Source organism: Myodes glareolus, chromosome 13, assembly GCF_982192425.1.
Source record: "Myodes glareolus chromosome 13, mMyoGla1.1, whole genome shotgun sequence".
NCBI classification, from domain to species: domain Eukaryota; kingdom Metazoa; phylum Chordata; class Mammalia; order Rodentia; family Cricetidae; genus Myodes; species Myodes glareolus.
This window is the reverse complement of record NC_142038.1, coordinates 77099946-77122788: the sequence shown is the minus strand read 5'-3', so window position 1 is coordinate 77122788 and position 22843 is coordinate 77099946. Positions and strand designations below refer to the sequence as shown.

Here is a 22843-nt window from a genome sequence, read left to right as displayed (position 1 = left end):
TAGTTCCAAGACAGCTTAGGGCTTTTACACTTACACAGAGAAACCTTGTCTCAAAAATAAAACAAATCAAAACAAACAAACAAAAACCAAAAAACCTCTTTTCACTTAATGCATATATACACATAATGTGGTATTCATGTCCACTGAGACACCATTCAGCCTTAAAAAACAACGAAATTCTAATATATACTGCAACATGGATGAATTAAGGTAAATAAAATAAGCCAGTCACACAAACACAAATAAATGTATTGAATTCCATTTATAGGAGGATAGTAAAATAAATTCATTCATAGAAAAAGTAGAGTAGTGGTTACTAGGGCCTGAGGTAATGAAATGAGCAGTTATCAATGAATACAGTTTCCATCTTAGAATAATGAAAAAGTTCAAGAGATGAATAGCAAAACTATGTGATGGTTCCTAACGTTATTTTACTTTATACTTAAATTAGTAAAATGATAAACTGTTGTGTGTATCTTGCCAACACACACACGCACACACACAACCTCTTCATTCATTCAGAACTCTTTAATTTGTTATGTGTTGTGTACTGCCTGGTAATCTTCCCTGCCTACTACCTTTTTTTTTTTTTTTTTTTTTTTTTTTTTTTTAAAATCAGTTTCATTTTGATGCAGCCCAGGTTGACCTGGAACCCTACATATCCCAGACTGGCTTTGAACATTCCCACCTCAGCTTCCAGCGTGTTAAGATTATAGTCATGTACCACAAGGTTCAATTTCCAACTTCCTTAATGATAAAATGATTTATCATACATTCCTAATTCAAAGATTTAAAGGACAGTAATTGTGAATCAGTAACAATTTATAACTTATTAACTATTCATATGTGTGTGTATAAAATTCCATTTTACATTCAGATAAGAAATCATACCAAAGAGTAGACCATAATTTAAAAGTGTCATGTCCGACAATGATGGCACACATCTTTAATCCCAGCACTCAGGAGGCAAAGGCAGGTGGATCTCTCTACAGAGTTCCACAACAGCAAGGGCTACACTGAAAAAACCCATTTCAAACAAACAAGCAAACATGTGTCATAAATATCTAAACTCACTAACTGCACATTCACCGTAACACATAAGCTTATTCAATAGCATGCACACAAATACATTATCTGTGAGTTTAAAAATAAAAACCAAACAGACAACAAGAAATACTTACCAAGCTTTTATCCACATTGGAGCTGGTTCTGTTCTCACTGGGATTAGCTGAAGGTACGTATCTACAGGGTAAGGGCAAGGAATTTAAAAAGAAAATAGCTCCTTAACATATAGCAACAAACAATAAGTATTCTGTGTTTGTTTTATGATCAGTATACTAGCTAATTTTTTAAAAATTAAATAAAAATTTAATTTTTATTTTAGAAATAGACATGATGTAAATCAAATAGTTAAGTAACACTCACTGTGGTTATAATTAAACATTTCTATAGGAAAATACATCAATGATAGTTAATATTTTGTTTGTGATATAACAAAGAAAGCTTGCCTGAAGATCAGAGTGCAGAGATAAGCTACTAGTTAGCCATAGCGGCCAGGCACTGATGGCACACACCTTTAATCCCACCACTTGGGAGACAGAGGCAGATGGATCTCTGTGAGTTTAAGGCTAACTTGGGAGCTAAAGGGCTCTATAAGATTGAATCTTGTCTAAAGGAGAAACAGAGCTCACACAAAGGCGATCCCAGCACTTGGGATCAGATGTCCTTAATCCTAGTACTAGGGCGGTGAAGACATGAGTGATATGGCTGAGTGAAGAGGGGAATATAAGGCAGAAGGAGACAGGAGTTCAGATGCAGTTTGAGGATTCAGAATGAGGATGCAGTCTGAGGATTCATAGAGACAGGATCGTCTCTTCAGTCTGAAAATTTGGTAGAGGTAAAAGGACTCTCTAGTGGCTGACTGCACTGCTTCTCTGATCTCTCAGCTTTCACCCCCTATTATCTGTTTTCGGGTTTTTATTAAGACCAATTAGAATCTGCTCTACAATCAATATTTATACTGTACAAGATAAAGTGAAAATAAGAATGAGCCAAATTTTAAACATACTTAAATGAAAACATATTAAAGATACATCAAAATCAAGAAACAAAGTGGTATTTATTACACAAAGTATTCCAGTAGCTGCCACTGAAATTCAAAGAAAGCACAATCTCAATGTGTTTCTTTTAATTTTGCTTTTAACTTCTTTGAAGCTTTGAACTTTTAGTATTTTTTATTTACTTATTTATTTTTATTATTTACTCAACATCTTGAGAAAGAAGAGGATTCTAGATGTTCTTAAAACAATAGCAACACACTTTGGGCTCTCTCACTGACCTCTATAGCTCAGATTTAAAATGGCACAAATAAGAGTCCATGAAGCCAGGAAGCTCACACGAGTACTCTCACTATTTACTCCATTTTACTGAACATCTTAAATGTTTTAGAGCATAATGATGAATCCACACCAGAGGGAAAGGGGGAAAATAGCAAAAGACAAAGCACAGCCTTAAATTAGCTCCAGGCACTGAAACGTTACCTTTGTCATTAGATGACCAGAAGTCAAACTGTGTTAGAGTTTGTTTTATTTTTTTATTTTAATCTAAGAACTGGTGTGTGTGTGTGGGGGGAGAGAATTACTGACTTCTCTAGACATGTACTCAGCTAACTCCTCTGCATCAGGTGTCCTTTGGTAAAACGTAACATCACCTTTCTGGACACTCCCCCCACTCCCCAAAACAGTTTAGTCCAAGTAATTGAAAAGGTCTGAGTGATATATCTTTTCTTTTTTCAAAACCTTACAAAGGTTTTTAAATTCAATGTAAAGTAAGAATTATACATAAAGACAAGTGATTAGGGAGTGTTAACGTGTCTTACAAGATCATCACACATTATCTAAATAGACTATATGGTAGAAAAAAAATCTAAATTAGTAAGTAAATATCAAGACAAAATCTGCCAAGGTGTCTGAACTAGGCAGATCAGAATGTTGTCTTAGAATCTTGCAGATCTGCCTTTGATAATCCCGTCTCATAGTTAGTTACACTTTAGAAATAAATAGCTTTTGGATTTCAGGATGAACATCTCAGAAATTTTCTATCTCATACAAGTATATTCAAACTTACACATTATAGATTACAGTAAGTTAACAAATATTTTGTTGAAAGTTTTTATTTTTTCAGACAGGGTCTTGCTAAAAAAATCTCAGCATGTGGCGCAGGCCAGCCTGGATACTTTTGTCTCAACCGTCCATGTGCTCAGAGTACAGATGTGTACCACCATGCCCGACTATTGACTCTTTATGAAAAGCACCTTAATTTTCAGCTTTTCATGCTATAAGCACTTACTTTAAAAAAGCACCACATGCTTTTATATGCCTATGCATGGTCTAGGCATAAATACACTCAGGCCTACATACATACATATAAAATTAAAAAAAATTATTATATTAGAAAATAAGGCTATAATACTTCTTATCATTGTTTTGCCTGTTTTTTGAGACACAGTTTCTCTGTGTAACAGCCCTGGCTATCTTGGAACTCACTCTGTAGACCAGGCTGTTCTTGAACTCACAGAGATCTGCCTGCCTCTGCCTCCCGTGTGCTGAAAGGCTACAGTACTTTAAGTACCCAATACATTGTATTTGTAAGAAACTTAAACATTACATTAGAACATGAAGTATGAACATAAAGGAAAACCATGTAATAAAATGAAGTGCATGACAATGTAGCATAAAGTTTATTTAACTAAAGATTAACTTTGTATAAAGAAACATAATGAATTACTGGACTCTCCACAGAGAATCTAAAAATACTGGGGATTGTTTAATAACATATTGAGAAAAGTCTAGGAAAATGTAACATAAAATTAGACTTTATGAAAACCTATCTAAAAGATCTCCTGTGCATGTATGTCAACATAAAGTAGTTAGATGTCAGGAGGAAGGAATTAAATTAGTAGGCTTTTCTACTGAAGAAAGCTCAGGTGTGATGCTGGCAGTGATGCTGCACAGGTGTCCAGTGTAGTTCTAAGTAAATTCCTGGGGAAGTGAGTTTAGGAGAGAGGACTACACTGCCTTCTGGTTTTCTATCTATAGTAGACCCAAATCCTTCATTATAAAATTTTTGACTAAAATGATAAGACTCTTTAAAGTAAAATTAGCTACAATAATTCAAATTTAATAATCATTCCAAGTAAATCATATATTTAACACCACACTATGAAGAATAAATTGATGAGAACAGAAGTTTGGAGCAATGAACAACAATGATGTGCAGACTTAAACCAGAAGTGCTGTCATGTGCTTTGCTGTACCGTACTGGTCTAGCACTTTGTTTCTATTAAGTAGAACTTACTAACTTATATTGTACAGCTCATTCATTTGCTCACTGCACATGTACTGTATCTTATACTGTACCTTAGTATGAACCATACATGTGACAAAGCCCAAATTATCAAATATATCTATCTGTTGATGGATGAATGCCCAACACAATGAAATAATGCCAAAGGTTAAGGTTACTTAAGTACATGTAAAGACAGACACTGACAGTAGACAGTGCCAATGGTAATAAGAGCTAACACCGAGTGCTTAGAACATGCAAAGTACAGTTGCGCTTTACTACATACCCTTAAAACAACCCAGAGTTAGGCAAGAGCCTAACTCATTATCGTTATCCCTGTTTTAATATAAAAGGCTAATTATTTGTCCAATATTACACTACAGGTACTATTGTATGTTATTATTCATGGAAATGTTCATTCAATTTTTTTCCTTTGGAGAAATCAGTTTTTCAGGAACTAAGAATTATGTGCTTTCGGTAGCATTAGTATGGTGATGAAATGCTAGGTAAACATTTTATGCTGTTCCAAAAATTTTGAGCCATAACTCTTTAAATAAAAACAGTGGCTGAATTGTCAGTACTAAAAGAATTATTTCATTTGCTATTTTTACTTTAAGATATGCTACGTAATTCAACATAATTTTCCTAAAAAACTATATTCTGAACATACATGAATGAGACTGGGGGAAAAACAAATATTAGAAATAAAAATTGGTGCAGTAAAAAGATTTATCTTTATATACCATCAACTCTACTTAAAAACGGTATTTAGATATCTTTAAGAAAATATGGTGAGTATAAAATTACCCCTAAATTACTGCTTGGCATACTTACCTACGATTGCTATAATATGTAAATCCTACAAAAGGTAGTTGATTGCCAACAAAAGCTTTAGGAATAGGAAATGTTTCTTCATCTCCTTTGTCTTCTTCCAAGTCATCAAAATTACTAGTATCAATGTCACTACTTAAATCAGGAACAACTGGTGCTACAGCTGAAAACAGAAAGAAAGTAGTTAGTTGTTCTTTTCAAACTTGGTATACAAATATAGTGGCTCAAAGATCTACACTAGCCCAGAACAACAGCATATACCTACAGTCCCAGCTACTCAAGGGGCTGGTCAGAAGTGTGAGAGCCCAGGGCTTCAAGGGTAGACTGAGCAACAAAAGAGGCCTCACCTAAAGCAAGCAAACAGGAGTCCATACAAAATACTGATGGTTTCTTGCTACTAAATAACTTGTGAACCCTAACATAAAATGCATTAAATTTTATAATACTAAGATTTACTAGAATTCAAAATTAAATGAAAATTATATACTTGCATTTACTTTTGCTTCAAGATTAAGTCAAATGCTACAAGCAAAATTAAGATTTGCTACAGAACACAACATAGTTTAAAATACTCAAAAGCATTTGGAAATGCATACATTAATTTCCAGAACCTATAGCTTAACAAAGTATACTTTTAAAAAAGGTTAATTTTAAGCACTAGAGAGTTTTTTTTAAGTTGCTAATTTGCTATACAGAAAGCCAGAAATCATATTTGTTTCTGAGTTGTCCCAGAAATAGAGAAGAGAAAGAGAATCATATATGATGGGGAGTGATTAAAGGGCTTCCTTCTAATAAAAACTTAGTAACAATTTTAAATACTCATAATAAAGGGAAAATACGACATAAAATTAATGTTACTAATGTCTCCTGAAACTTGACTATGATATAGAAAGCATATTTAAAAACTAAGTATAATATTTTTAGTGTAAAGATAGAACAGTCAAGAAAATACTGGATCACTACCTTAGATACAAATACCACCCTTTCCTTTAGAGGAGAAGTTGAAAGTGAGCAAAACCAACTGAGCTCATTTCATGGACATTCTTATACAAAGGAACTATTTTTTATTTTGAATCACTGGGATCCAAGCAAGTTCAATCTTAGCCACAAAGAACTATCTGGCCAATTTTAGAACAAAGCAACAAACTAGCCCAATAAAGTATCTTACTGTGTAGCCTTAACTGGCCTCAAAATCACTGAGACCTGCCTGTCTCTGCCTCCTGAGTGCTCAGGATTAAAGTTGTGAAACACCATACCTGGCAGATTTACTTCCTAAAACAATTGCTTTCAATCTGAATTTTTGTCCACTGAAATAATACTTGACAATGTTTGTATATACTTGCAGTTATCATGAATGGGAGAGGAGAAATGCTACTGTCATCTGAGTCCATGAATACTGTTAAACAGCTTATAATGCTAAGGACAATAGCCCCTATTCCCAGGTCCCCAAAATAGACTTCTTGAGTCAACTGCTGAAGCAAACAAAAAAATAAAACTCTTTAAAATTATCAAGTAATAATAGTTTAAAGATGCCAACCAGTGTGTTATATTTTCTCTATTGCTATCAATTTACTTGGTTTTCTTATGAGGTATTATTTTAATTTTTAAAATATTATACTTTTATAATAAGTATAAACACATTATACTTATGTGTGCATACAAGTCCATGGCATGGCATATTATGGAGATCAGAGGATGACTTGGAATAAATTCAGGAATCATCCTTTTGCTAGCAAGCACTGTTAGCTACGGAGCCATCTCACTAGTCCATCAGAATAGTTTTAAATGTGTCAAGGTTTTTCTGTTACTTTTAGAAAACTGTTGAGATGTATATGAAGACATCCTGGGAGAGCTCTAAAACCTCTGCTGTTGGGGAATATTATTTTAAGGTGTGCTACTTTTGTTTATCTTGCATTTGTTTAGCTCTGTGAAGCTGCGTTACTGTGCCTGTCAAAAACACCTGATGGTCTAATAGAGATGAATGGACAATAGTGAAGCAGGAGAGAGAAATAGGTAGGGCTGGAAGGCAGACAGGATAAATATGAGAATTCTGGGAGGCAAAAGATCTGGGAATGAGAGAGGAAAGAAGACTTCAGGAGCTAGCAGGCTCCAGTCACCCAGTCACACAGCTACACAGTCAGACACCGTAAGAAGGAAAGAAAAGGTATATAGGAATAGAGAAAGATAAAAGCCCCGAGACTAAAGATAGATGGGCTAATTTAAGTTAGGAAATGCTGGCAAGAAACAAGTCAAGCTAAGGCTGGGCATTCAGAGAATAATCCTCCATATGTGATTTATTGAGGTGCTGGGTAGTGGGCCTCCCTCCACCAAAAACTAAGAGTAAAGGAGAAAAAACAACCAACAACACTCTGCTTCTGAATTGAAATGTTTAGAATGTGTATAGTGCCACCCAATCATGTGAGAACTAATTAGTGACTCTTCAAGAGTATTTAATTATAAATATCTTTATTAATAAATAACCAATATCAACAAAACCTGGGAGACTTCTAAGAACACCTTTCTCTACTGAAACATTTGTTAACAAAAACTGTCTGAAGCAACTTTCTTGAGAATTGTATAATTTACTGAACACCTTGAAATAAGCAGGGAGTGTTTAAAAAAGAGAGGAACTCATGGACCTGAAGAGATGGCTCAGCAATTAACAGCACTTGCTGCTCTTGCAGAAAAGCCAAGTTCTGTTTCCAGCACCTTCATCAGCTGGCTCACAACCACTTCTAACTCCAGTTCCAGGGAATCTGATGCCCTCTTCTGGCTTTTGTTAATGCTTACATGCATGTGGTGCATACATACCAAAGGCATACACACATATACATAAATTAATATAAAGAAAAAAATTTGGCTCAAATTTTGGTATTTTAGGAAATTTCTGTCATTGGCTAACAGAACAGAGACCACAGTAAACACAAAGACAGGAGATATGAACTTTGTAAAATGAGTCTGGACAATCAATGCCCACAGGCAACAATAACCAACAACCTGTAGAGGATTTGATTTCAGATTTAACATTGTAACATTCAAAATGCCATGTTCATTACAAAATAATTTATAAAGCATACATATATAGTTTTAAAAGGACATACAGTTCATTCACAGCGAATTTTTGAAAAACTGCTAGAAATCATCACTGGAAAACCTGAGACATTTGAATTACTAAATACAATTTTATATTAGATCTTCTTTATGTGTATAAGTGCTAAAGGATACTATGGACAATGAACTATAAGGAAGCAGAAGAATGATGCCTTAACTGTCAGAAGGTAGAAAATGGAACCAAACAGCAATTCTAACAATGAAATGAAAGAATAGACAAAGCCTAAAGAAATTGTGGCACATCATCAACTGGCTAACATGTGATGTGCATCCTAAGAGTTCTGACAGAAAAGGAGAAAAAGAGGCAGAAAAGAATATTTAAAGAAATAATGTCCAGAGCTCCCAAAATCTGATAAAATATATGAATTTACACATCTAGCAAACTGAATACAATTTATTTATGAATACAACTTATTCCTTTATGGAAGCCTTCAAAAGAGCCAAATGAAGATGCACACAGTCAACAATGTAATCACAGATTAATGAAACGCTCAGGATTATTTATTGATGACCACTTTTTACTCATATGATTTTTAAAAATGCATAGAATAATTAGAAATAAAAATTAAACCAATTCAAAGTGGGGAAAAGACAAAATTATAAAATTATATAAAATTATTATGCAGCAAATAAGCACACATAAAAGTGTTTAACATTAGTAGTCATTAGGAAATTGCAAACCAAAGTTACTATGAGAAAGCATCAGGGTGGGTAATGACTGATTCTTCAAAAACCTAAACACAGAAATGCAAATGATTGTTAAATTTCAATTTGTTGATACTCAAGACAGGAAATTTCTGCAAGTATTCATATATACTGTACGTGGTATAAAATAGGTTATAATGTAACATAACATACATTTCTGTATTAACATTAGTGGAAGAATAGCTCACAATAGCTGCAAAGTGGAGAAACCTAAATGTTTAATGATTGATAAATGGATTTAACAAAATGTGGCACACATACTAACAATGGAAACTATGACTGACGTTGCAACAGAGATGAGGAGGGTATATGTCTGCTAGGTCAAATAAACCCATCACAGAAAGCATTCTACTTAAATTAAGTACCCTGAATAATCAAATTCAAAGTTCTACAGTGCTTACTGGTGGTCAACTGGGAAGAAGAAGAAAGGAGAATTAGTATTTAATGAACAAAGATTTTTTAATTAGGAATAATGAAAGTTTTGGAGATACACAATGATGATGGTTAGATGGCAATGTGAAAATACTTAATGCTGGTTAAATATGACTAAAGTAGAGGATTTTGTCATGACCACTTTACTCCTTCCAAAAGAAAAAAAGGTCTAAAGTTTTAAAGATCATGACTTACAAGTTAGGCCCTAAATTCCTTATTAATGAAGACCACATTATTAATCTTTACCAGGAGAATGCAAAATTCTCAAGAGAGTAAATTAGTTAGTCTTTGTTGTTGTTTGAGGCAGAGTTTCTCTGTGTAGCCCTGGCTGTCCTGAAGCTTGCTTTATAGACCAGGTTGGTCACAAACTCACAAGAGACCTGCCTGTCTCTGCCTCCCAAGAGCTGGAATTAAAGGCACACACCACCACCACACAGTTGAGTGTATTAGTCTTAATTAGTAAGACTCAGGATAAAAGTCTGTTCTTGCTTTACACTAAATTGATAGGACATAAGCAGACAGATTGTCACTGAGAGTACCTTATATATTTCTCACCAGCTACAGGTAAATTAAGCAATGGCAGTATTTTCTTTCCAAAGAGATGATGAATACGAAATGTTTTGCAGATAACAACATTTTAATTTAGCATTAGTAATATATGTCATTCATATGTAATAAACATCAGATCATGCATGTGCTTTCATGCAAAAATTTCAACTGCCTACATGTTGACTCCTTACATTTCTGATAAATATTATTACACAGAAGAAGAACCATTAAATGCTACGCAATATTACAATGCTCAAAGGCTGGGAAGTCATACAAACTTAGATTTAAATACCTGCACTGCAATTAACTGTGATAAGATTTGTCAGGGGAAAAGGGTCTTTTAATTTCTTTAGTCTTCTATCTTTATTTTTTTAAGATTTTTTTTTTCTCATGTATATAGTGTTCTGCCTGTATGTATGCCTACAGGTCAGAAGAGGGCATCAGATCTCTTACAGATGGTTGTGAGTTACCATGTGGTTGCTGGGAACTGAACTCAACCTCTGGAAGAGCAGCAAGAGCTCTTAATCTCAGCCATCTCCCCAGCCCTAGTCTTCTATTTTAATCTCATACCCCTGTCATTTCTTCAACTCTATCTCAAGTAAATGTAAAAGCAATTTTATGGCTTTAAATAAAAGGTGAATAGATTCAGGAGATTTGGAGAAAGTATGTACTACACAACCAAGAAAAACAGGTTAACTAGAAGACTAACTGTCACGGGAACTTTAAAACATTTAAATAGTAAAACTAGATGAATTGCAAAAGAAAACATTTTTACCACAGAATAATGGAAATCCAAAAATATTAAAAGTATAAATAACTGGAACTGGAGAGATGCTCAGTCATTAATCACACTAGCTGTTCTTGGGGAGCCTATTTGGTTCCCAGCACCTATATCGCAGTACACAACTATCTACAATTTCAGTCCCAGGAATACAACAGCCTGTTATTGTCTCTGCACTCACCAGGCACACACATGTTGCAAATACATACATGCAAGCAAACATCCAGATAAGAAATTATAACCACTTTACTCCTTCCAAAAAAAAATATTTTTTAAAAAAGTCTAAAGGAATTATAACCATTATATATAATTATTTAAAACTTAGTTCAGTATGTTCGTTTCAGAATAAAGCATTTCTTGGTGTTTTAGAAGTAGTCTGTGAAAAAGGGCAGGAAGAAGGAAAGAAGTGATAGTAATTCTATAGCTTTAGTTTTTTAATAACCACAAAGCATAACCTATTAAGTTTAAGAAAATTATAAGAATGTTCCTAAGTATGCTGAATCTAACTAAGACTATCCCAAAACCTTAAAGATAGGCATGTGGTTCAGTGGTGCAGTGCTTATCTGGAACACATAAAATCCTGGGCTTGATTTCTCAGTATCACCAAACAAAACAGCAATAACAAAACCCTCTTAAAAACAGACAGCAATGCAGCTCTTTAAAATATAAAAAATAAAAAAATAACAATACTAATAAAATCACAATAGATAGCAATAATCTGCTAAGTATAAGTCCTTAGATTTAAAGCTATAAGCCCACCTTTCTTTATAACTAAAGGCAGTTTTACTAAGTTCAGGGTTTTAACAGTGACATGGATTTGGGCCTCCATTCCCACACAACTATGAGCTGCACAAGAAGAAACTTGGCTTGACACTGTTGTTCTTCTCATACCTGGAATAAAACCACGCTTGGTCTGAAATAGGGTTCAAATATTTCTCTCCTACTTAAAAACAACTTTTCAAGCAAAAAACCCGAAATGTAGCCATTCTATTTTTAGAGTGGTTTATTATGTGGTTATTCTATAGTTATCTGTATAATTCCTAACTCTAAAAAAAATTTAAAAAACCATTCAAAAAGACACTTCTCTTCAATGTCCTATTTTATATTGTTTCATTTTTTAACCTTTCTAAAACTTTCCTAAAAGCATACATGAATTAAAAAACAAAAACTTTTCAATATAACTATCTGCCTCGTTTCCTGCTCACTGCTGTCTAGCAAAAGTCGAACTTGCAGCCTCCGGACAATAATGGCAGCACATTCTCTCCTAGGGAGGGCTGCTAATGAGTTCTCCCAAGGTCACACTGCTGTTGTAGTTTCTCTTATAAGTCTGTAAGTACAGTTGACAATTCTTTTTTTTTTTTAATTTATTTATTTATTATGTATACAATATTCTGTCTGTGTGTATGCCTTCAGGTCAGAAGAGGCCACCAGACCTCATTACAGATGGTTGTGAGCCACCATGTGGTTGCTGGGAATTGAACTCAGGACCTTTGGAAGAGCAGGCAATGCCCTTAACTGCTGAGCCATCTCTCCAGCCCAAGTTGACAATTCTTGATATAGTACAATCTATTGATCTCTAGAGTAATTTGTATTCCCTTCTTCTTCTTGGGTAATTTTATAGCTTAGGACATAGATGCTATGCTGTAAGCAATGTAACTGTTTCGTTTAGTAATCTTTGATAACTAGAATATACCACTAAAACTAGCAAACTTACACCACCCATTTCTTCAAAATTAATTTAAAAATTTCCCCTTTAAGTAAGAACTACCACTCACTGTCTCATGAATTCCACAGTCTTAATGCTCCTAATACTTTCCAGGAGAGCTTATTTCCATTACTGCTCATGGCTGATGACATAGTAGCATTATCCTTTTGATAAATAAAAAGGAAAAAAAAATCTGAAACTTTTGTACGGAAAAGGATAAATTCTTATTCTTTCAAATCTGGGACATCTTTGGTGCTATTATATAATTCTAATATATCTGTCTTATATGAAGTTTTCTTCAGATCACCTTATAATTTTAACTTTCTTTAATAAAAACTAAGAAAATGCTCTACAATGACTGAAAATTAACTTCTAGCCTACTGTGTATTTATTTCACAACTGCAATCTACAAAGCCCTAATGAAATCAAATACACCACAAGTTCCAATATATACATAAACAAAACTGAGTTATACTCCATACTTAGCAGTACCATAGGTTCTGATAGCTTAAGTTTTAATTAAAATAAGAGAAAAACTTGTCATTTCACAAGAGAAAGCATTTTGATTCTAATTGCTACTACTTACTGATTCTTTTCCATATACAAATAACTAAGCCTAAATAAAGAACAAGTCAAAAATGCTCAAATATCAACTCCATTCCTCCTGTATGGTATGTGCAAGGGACTCGAGAGAAGTTCTCAGCATTATCAAACGTTCTTTTTAACTGGGTTTAGATAATTTCTAAGCAGCACTGTGAACTTATTTTCATCAACTGCACACAAATATTGAGCAAGACACTTCCAACTTTCTACAATTACTTTCAAACACTCCTGAATGCCCAGGGGAAAAATAACTTACTGTCTCGGAGTGTTTCCCAAGCCCACTGATCATTTTTGAAGAAGAGATGACGTTTGATTTCCTCTACACCATTCCTGCCCAATCTCACTTCTCTAAACAGAAAGGGAAGGAGAAAAGTAATTAATCATTTAAGATCTTATCATAACCTGTATAGGTTTCTTTGTGAAAGAACACCAAACCTGACAGATCTGTCACCTTAAAAATCTATTCTCAGGCAGGGTATGGTGGCACATGCCTTTAATACCAGCACCTGGGAGGCAGAGGCAGGCATATCTCTGAGTTAGAGGCCTGCCTCTATAAAGTGAGTTCCAGGAAACTATGTCCTTAAAAACCAAAATCTATATTCAGCAAAATTTTCAGAAAATAAAAAGCAGATTGATATTAAAGATTTTTTTACAAGGAAAAAATATATAAAAGCATAGATTCATTCCTATTTTCTATTTTTAATGAAAACCAAGTCGGACAGATTTACATGACAAGTCAAATGCAATGACTTTTTAAAATTTATGGTAAAATTATAAACAACTTTAATTCATATCAAATTCTACCAAAGACCCCAGAAACACATTTAAAATTTTAATTTTCACTTTATTTTTAAAAATTATTCAACATTTTTAATCAATTTAAACCTGATAATGGCAAAACTGAGCATGGAGAATCTGACAATATCCTGACAGGACACAAAGAGGAAGGAGGATTATAAGCTTAAGGCCAGCTGGGGCTATTCTGAGACTGTAGTTCAATGGAAAAGCACTTGAAGCATGCAATGCCTTGGGTTCAGTTTGCAATACAACAGTCACACCTTAAAATGAACAAAAACAAACCCCACAAGCATCACTAGTCCCTTACTGGAGAACATAATGAACTAAAACTGGCCTTCAATACAAGGAAAAAAAGGAGCTTGGTGTCCCATGTTCTCTAGCACAGCTAGAACATCATCAATAGCAAATTTTTCAAAAGTCATTGTTTGATATGTGTTAACACTTTGCTAGCAGTTTTCACTGAGTCTCTCTCAGGCCGGATCCTCTGGTACACAGTACTGACTTCACTGTAATAACCACTGGGTAATGTTTGCCTATTTGCTCCCAAGAGAACTATGAGGTTACTTGAGGCAGATGCCATATATCTTGCTAATGTCTACATGGCTAACACCAAACATACAACACAAGACAGTTACTTACATGAAGTTGTAAAAATCTGAACCATGCTTTTCAAATTCTAAAGGACATATTAAAGATAATTTTAATAAAAGTAAACATAAAAATGAAATATATTTACAAGTACCAGGCTTCTGCTGCTACTTAAATCAACATTAAATGTAATCTTAAAGAGTCATTTGATTCTGTTTTGTGTATTTAAAAGAATTAAATCCAAGTTCTTGCACAAGTACTCCATCAAATTAAAGGCCCACTTTCCTTGTCCCGTATATTAAGTCCTGGGTTCAATTTCTAGCACTACAAACATAAATATTACAATAAACTAAAAAAGTGTATGAAATGCTCCATTTTTTTGTTTTAAAAACATACATTTATTTTAGCTTTGGGCTTTTATTTTTTTTTTTATTTTTTCAAGACAGGGTTAAAAAAAACCCTGGGTGGACTGGAACTCACTCTGTTGAGCAGGCTGGCCTGGAACTCACAGAGATCCACCTGCCTCTGTCTCCCGCATGCTGAAACTAAAGGTGGACTAAACACATACATTTATAAGCACTCATGCAGTGGAAAAACACAACAGCCATAACTATGTTTGTAAGCAAGGTACTCATTTTAATACTATATATCACCAAATCAAAAATGACATAAATTGAAGGTATGTCATCACTTTTATGTAACAAAGAAAAATATAATTTCCATCAGTGCAAATCAGTGATGAAAGATGTAGAAAATTTTAGAGGTTTTAATGTATCAAGAAAAAAATTTAGCTGGGTATGAGTTCTAGGACATTCAGGTCTATGTGAGGAGGAAAAACGGAAAGGGAAAAGAGGGGAGGGGAGGAAAGGAAAAAGGAAAGGAAAGGAAAGGAAAGGAAAGGAAAGGAAAGGAAAGGAAAGGAAAGGAAAGGAAAGGAAAGGAAAGGAAAGGAAAGGAAAAAAGAAAAGAAAGGAAAAAGGAGGAGGAGAGGAGGGGAGGGAAGGGGAAGAGATCCAAGATTCAATAATTATCAGTCTGATAATCAAGTTAAAATACAACAAACGAAAAAAGTTATCTGGCTATCAGTCAATTGCACATATGTACTAAGATGGCAGCCAGAAAAGCTATCAGACTATCCTAAATCAATTTCATGACATCAACTTTTATATTCTAATAGTTTTAATGCAAGAGGTTAAGTATAAACCTTAAAAACTGAGAGGCAAGATGAGAACGCCTTAGAATTTAAATAAGTGTGTAAGTTGATGAGATGGCTCAGCAGGAAAAAGCACATGCTGTGCAAGCCTGACAACCTGGCTTTGAGAGGAGAGAAGGGATAACCTCTAAGTTAGGGCACCAATATACACAGAATAATAACAAAAGGAAAGTCAGTGTCAGTATTAATTACCTGTCAGTAAGAAAGGCACAAATGAGATTTTTTGCTTCTTTTGATATGTCATTATCATCAGGGAAAGTAAGTGAATTTTTATGGTTCATAATTTTACTGTAAGTCCCAACCAAAGAATCTGCATAAAATGGTGTATCACCTGAAACAATCAACAGGAAAAATGAAAACCAAAGAAATATATTTGCAAAAATACATATTTTAAAAAAAGAATCAGTTACCTGCCCCCCCAAATCTGTTAAACAAAAGCACACACTTAATATAGAAAATTTAACACATCACAAAATTAACTATCTATAGCTTTTAAAACAGACAAAACATGTTTATTTCATACAAATTAATTCTGCTTAATATATTTTATGAGAGAAGCTAAGTGGTGAGTTTACAATGAAAAACATAAGATACTTAAACAAAACAAAACAGAAGTTGGAGAGATGCTTTAGCAGTTAAGAACACTTTTTGCTCTTACATAGGACCTAGCCTCTATTACCCACCTTCTGTTGAACTGTGAAAACATCAGGCATGTACATGGTACACAGACAAACAAGAAGATAAACTACTCATAATCTTAACTAACATAAAATAATCTTAACTAACACACACACCTCCTTTACTCACCTACAAGCATTTCATATAAAAATACTCCAACTGACCACCAGTCACACTCTCGTCCATAATAGCCATCACCACCTTGGGATTTTAATACTTCAGGTGAAATATAATCAGGTGTTCCAACTGCTGTATCACATCGTACCATACCTTCCTAAAACAGACAGCAAGCATGGATAAGGATTTGCTTTCAATTTAATACAACCTAAAGAAGAACTGTCTTATATAATATCATACCAAAATTTAACACATTATTCTCAATAGCTAAGAAACAGTAATTCAAGTTTTTGTTTTGTTTTGTAGCACTCATGAGATGCCACAATCTCTTATTCTTCTAACTGCCAATATAATGACTGCATACTCATTGCAGAGACCAAATCAAGGCAGGTAGACTGAGAAGATTATATAACAAAACATTTCACAGCATATAAATACTGATTTCATTATTTCTTAAGCAAAATATGACTGATTTAATTATACTAGAACTGTGATTAAAAATACACAAAAGCTAACTATATAGATATTAAGTTGAGCAACATGTGTAAGGTGAAGGATTTGATGGTGTCAACACAGAGTAACTATTGGGTCTACATTTTAACACCCTCCTCCAACATTACTTATTTTTACCTACTTGATTAATGCAACTGAATAAAAACTAAGTGAAATAAAACTGATATAAATAAAACTATTGACACAATAGTTTTTATTTAGTTTTTCTTTTTTATCAGTGTATCTTTCAAAATGATAAATACACATTTCTAACTATTCTGCTATATTAAAAACATATAAACCATTCCAACCAAAGAAAAAAGATTGCATATTTCCTCCTTTTGCTTTATGTATAAATTATTATAAATAGTGAACACAAGTTTCTCTTACAACTCACTTTTAAAATGAACCACAGAATCTTGTACATGTTAAGAGAACGTAACTAAAGTATTCATAAAATATCTCTGAAACATTTGAAATTCATTTTTATGAAAGTCTTAATTTTAACATTTAGTGACATTTACACTAATTCTATTTCTAGTTACCAGTAGTGTATATGTCAAAAGTGTTATAAAAGATTAGTAAATCTGACAACCTACATTTACCCCAAATAGAGAGGAAAAAATAAACCACTGACAAGTTTCTAATATGACACTGTAACCATGGTATCAAGATCAACAAATATGGTTCTGTCAATTCTGGACAAATCCAGATATGGTTAGTAAATTTTTAACAGCCAAACAAAATTACAATTTAAGAATTAACCTTATTCATCTTCATACAAGTACCAAAATCTGCTAACTTCAAATGTCCAGACTTATCCAGCAGCATATTATCAGGCTTCACATCTCTGAGGGAGGGAAAAACAAACAGAGTATTGCTGAAACGATCAGACACTGACAAAGCTATGAAGCAGTTACTCCAGACCAAGTACCCTTAACCCACATGTGACAGCCTAAATCTGCATTACTCCTTATCTACACCTAGAGACTCAAGTGCATCAAAATATTCCTTTATACATTGTTTTTTTAAAAGCACAGTTTGACTTTTTTCTTTTTCAGTTTTTGGATATGGGATGTCTCTGTGTAGCATAGTTTGATTCTTTTGATAAGAAAATCAGCAGCTTGAGATTAAACACAAAAATGCATGTAATCTAGACATAAAAGTCAAATGAAACAATGTTTGCTTAGGGAATAAAAGACATTTTCTTCAGTAGCATTGCCACTAGCAAGTCCTTATGTTCCTGAAAATAACGGCTCAACCACACTCCTGTAAGCAACCCAAATTAAACTCATAGGGAAGTAAAAAGATATTTAAGTACAAGGGAGATTAGTTGGCTACAGGAAGATCAGTAGGAGCAGGACATGAAAAGGTAATGGGTGATGAATATGATCAAAATATATACAAAATAAAAATGTAACAAATCTATTATGTATAATATGGAAATAAAAATTGTTCATCACATAACTTGAAAACCACTTTACAATTTTTATTTTTAATATATGACATAAAAGATATAAAATTAGATTAATATTATTAAAGAATATATTTACAAGATTAAATTTGCAATAATTCTAACATGCCGCTTGTGTCATAGGGGAGGAAACTAGGTAGGTTGAGAGTAGGAATTATTAATCAAGTGATGTTTAAGTTCTCTTTCACTACTCCTTTCTAAAAATAAAAAACTGAAAGCATTGTTATCTTTACCTATGAATAAAACCCATAGAATGAATTGCATCCAATGCAAGAACTACTTCTGCAGTATAGAATCGTGCCCATTTTTCAGGCACATCATAGTTGCTCATCAAGTTTACAAGGTCTCCACCAGGCATGTATTCCATCACCATGTAGAGATAACGGTCATCTTGGAATGCATAAAAAAGCTACAAATTAAAAAAAAATAATTAGAATGATTTTTGCAAAACTTGGTTTTCATATAAAACCTAACAAAAATACTACTGTAACATGTAAGTAAATGGTTGAAATGTAGCATAGTTTTAAGTGCAGGCTAATACTTAGGCATTTGTATAAACACCACAAAGATCCTATGCACACCAAAGAGCTATAAACTCAATATTCCAAAGATGCAATGGGAGTCACTTCACAGCTCTCTATATTACATCTAACTTTTTATACTGAATGGTATGTAATACTTTCAGCAAGGGCAAACTTCTTTTTTTTTTTTTTAAAAAAAAGATTTATTTATTTATTTATTATGTATACAACATTCCTTCCATGTATGCTTGCATGCCAGAAGAGGGCACCAGATCTCATTATAGATGGCCGTAAGCTACCATGTGGTTGCTGGGAATTGAACTCAGGACCTCTGGAAGTGCAGTCGGTGCTCTTAACCTCTGAGTCATCTCTCCAGTCAAGGACAAACTTCTTAAGCAAAGAAATACTGTACTTTTACGTTTTAACATGCACATGAGGACTTTATTATTAACTTTAAAATGAACATTAGAACTCTCAGGTTTCATGAACTTGGTTTTGGCTTCACTGCTATGCATTAGCAACCTGGTTCTGGAAATCTGCTTAACTTCTCCATGTTTCTGACTGACCATAATCTCTTCTACAAGGGTATAGTGAACTAAATTGCTTTTACTTGCAAACCTACTATTCAATCATCATCTGAATGCCTGGTAGCTGAAAAGGTTTAACAATTTTTTTAAATTTAATTTTATTTTATTCTTTTGGTTTTTAAAGACAGGACTTTTCTGTAGCTTTGGAGCCTGTCCTGAAACTAGCTCTTTCAGTTTCAGGAGCCTGTCCTGAAACTAGACCAGACTGGCCTTGAACTCACAGAGATCTGCCTGCTTCTGCCTCCTGACGGCTGAGATTAAAGCCTGGCTAAGTTTAACAAATTTTTACTGAACAAAATAATCATAACCTCTAACTTGAAGTGCACCCAACAATTGTCTTTCTGAACTGTTAGAAGGAAAACCAAAATCATTAGCAAGAAACTATCAAAAATATCAGGCATAAATCTACTGAAGGAGAAATCAAGCAATTTTTAAGTCAACACTAGTTCAGAACAAAACTAAAAGCAACCCCAGGGAAAATACGACCAGATTTACACAGATTTCATTCTCTCAATAGTGTTTAGTTGTGTTAGTTATAGACTTGGTTTGATTTTACTTATTTATTTTATGTGTTTCTTTATATACCATGTGCTGTGTGGTAGATTCTCATTAAGTATGTATGCTGCAGTAAGAGCATGACACTGGGTGTCTTCTACCACTCTGCCTCACAGCACTGAGATAGGGTTTCTCACCGAACTGGGAGCCTGCTGCTTCATTTAGGCTGGCCAGCCAACAAGCTCTTAGGATCGGTCTGTTTCTGTCCCCCAGTACTAGATTATAGGCACATGTTACTACATCCAAGTTTTGTTTTCTTAATGTGTGTGGACTTTGCCTGCAATTATGTCTGTGCACAAAGTGCATGCCTAGTGTGCATGGAGGTCAAAAGAAGTAATCAAATCCCTTGGAACTAGCATTACAGATGGTTTTGAGCTGCCATGTGGGTGCTTAGAATTAAACCCGGGTCCTTAGTTTCAACTAAGTCACCTCTATGACTTTTTGTCTTTAATTCTGAAGTTTTTTTAAACTAAAAGCAAGATCATTTACAGATTCCAAACATATATTTTGTTACTACAATATATATTAAAGACTAAATAAGCACTCTAATAACTGGAATAAAGAGATTTGCAAAATGTTGTCTATTTTGTGTACATGTGTGTGCTGAGTCACCTCATTTCCCCATTCTTTCACTTCAACAAAAGACATTTACATGACTAGGTGATTAAAAAAGAGGACTTCATGTTTACACACACACACACACACAATCATTACTAACATTAAGGTATAAAAACTTTCCTTAAATGAAAGAAGATTAAATTCTACCAAAAAATTTTGTTCTGAACTTTCTAAAGATAACTAAATTAAACTTCATGACTTCAAAAATAATGATATATTAGACAATTTTATAACCACCAATAAATTATTACTGTTCTAAAAATATATTTCTCATATGTTATTTAAAAATCAGTACTGTGTTAAGAAAAGAGGATCAAAACCATACCTGAACAACCCAAGGACTATTGGCAAAAGCCATAATGTCCCTTTCTTCCCAGAAAAAAGCAGAATCAGATCTCTTAATCATTTCAAATTTGCTCAGAAGCTTCATAGCATATACCTTCCTGGTGGATTTATGTCTTACCTTTAAAATTGAAAACAAATCATTAGTTAACATTTAAAGCTCAATGTTTCAATGAACAATTTACAACATGACTTTAATACTTACTAAATAATGTGGCTATTTTTGTTTCTTTGCTTCTGCTTACTTATCTCAACTAACTAGTGTCAAGACTTTAATTACCAGAAGTAATGCTATTAAAGAAAAAGCAAAACCTTTTACACCCTATATTCCCCATAGTCTGCTTCATCATGTATGTTGCCCTGTTCATAAAACTCTATTCCACAGAATTCTATACAGGAGTTTCCTGTGAGAAATGAAATGTCTATTAAAATGCTTAATGAAAACACTTCTCAACCACTTCCAGATCTGACAAAAGGTTTTCATGCCTTAAGCAAAATGCCACAGTCATTTAAAGAAAAGATTCTATAAAACAATTATTTTTCCAAATATATATTAAGCAGGCAAGTAGGTTTTTTGTTTTTACTTTTAAAAAATTGTTTTTGAAAATTCTGAGTAACCTACCAATTGAACTTCTCCAAATGCACCTCTGCCGATCACCTTCACTACCTCATAATCTTCAGCTTTCATCCGTAAGTCTCTAATTTTATTTATTGTGTCTTTATCTGTATGAAAAACATAATTAAGTCACTAAAGCATTATAATGAACACCATTTAATTTACAATCAAATTATTGAATAACAATGAAAAGACAACAACAAAACATTACAAATTAGGAATGTGATGGATCAGTGGCGAAGGCTCTGGGCTCTGGATCAGTGGTGACGGTTCATGAGGCTCTGGGTTTAGTGCCTCAGCACTCTATCTCTCAAAATAACTGATATATGTGAAATTTGAAGTTATAAAATGAGAAATATTTAATATACTAAAATTGGTTCAAATAAATTCTTTAATAATTTAACTATCACATCAAAAGGCTTTATAAAAATCTAATGTTATTTTAAACACATAAACTGCTGTGCTTTTTTTTTTTAAGACAATACCTCATATATCCAAAGTGTATGTGGTTCCAGGAGTCAAACCCACGGCTCCGCTTATGCTAGGCAACTATATTTTACCAACTGAGCTACACTCCCAAGCCAAATATAAATGCAGCACTAAAAATAATATAATTAATTAATTTTAACTTATTCTTGGGATGTTAGGTAAATAACAGACTTGATTTAGAAAATATAGATAGGTGCTTTATATCAACGAAATAAAACTTTGTTAATCAATTCATTTAGACAATTTTAAAAAGATACAAATTCAAAATATCAAAGCCATATGTTCTAAAGAATTAAAATTAAATTTCTAGCTGGCAATCTTTGTAATTATAGCATTAATTTGAAGCTAGACTTTAAGACATGCAGTGGGGACTACTGAAATTATTTATATAAACCTGTCATGCTAGAGATGACGGTAATTTACAAATTCCTACTGGGAAGATAGTTTAGCTCCTAATTTGGTCATGGATTAAAATAGCCTTATGGGTCAACACTGGTATAAGATTGCATGGAAAAGTTTCACATTTCATGTTGTTCACGCACGTAAAAAATGATTAAAGTCTAGTTTCTAATAAAGGTAGCTATAATATTCTTGCCTTTCTGTTAAAATATATGTTCAAACTTAAATATTGGTGTAAGTTATGGCCAACAGACACATGCAATGTTAATAAATTTTTACACAAGGATAAATTTAT

At 33.5% G+C, this 22843-nt stretch overlaps 1 protein-coding gene across 4 annotated transcripts in view; it reads right to left on the bottom strand.

Annotated features, from left to right (window-relative positions):
- Rock1 (Rho associated coiled-coil containing protein kinase 1) overlaps window positions 1-22843 on the bottom strand; it is a 147462-nt gene that overhangs the window by 78479 nt on the left and 46140 nt on the right. For all 4 annotated transcript variants that reach the window (XM_085676327.2, XM_085676328.2, XM_085676329.2 and 1 more), the window contains exons 3-11: window positions 21667-21767; window positions 21028-21165; window positions 18655-18830; window positions 17713-17797; window positions 16468-16612; window positions 15853-15991; window positions 13318-13409; window positions 5179-5338; window positions 1182-1242 (exon numbers count right to left, since the gene is read on the bottom strand). In XM_085676327.2, coding sequence (XP_085532453.1) covers window positions 1182-1242; window positions 5179-5338; window positions 13318-13409; window positions 15853-15991; window positions 16468-16612; window positions 17713-17797; window positions 18655-18830; window positions 21028-21165; window positions 21667-21767 — 1097 coding nt within the window. The remainder of the gene's footprint in view (window positions 1-1181; window positions 1243-5178; window positions 5339-13317; window positions 13410-15852; window positions 15992-16467; window positions 16613-17712; window positions 17798-18654; window positions 18831-21027; window positions 21166-21666; window positions 21768-22843) is intronic.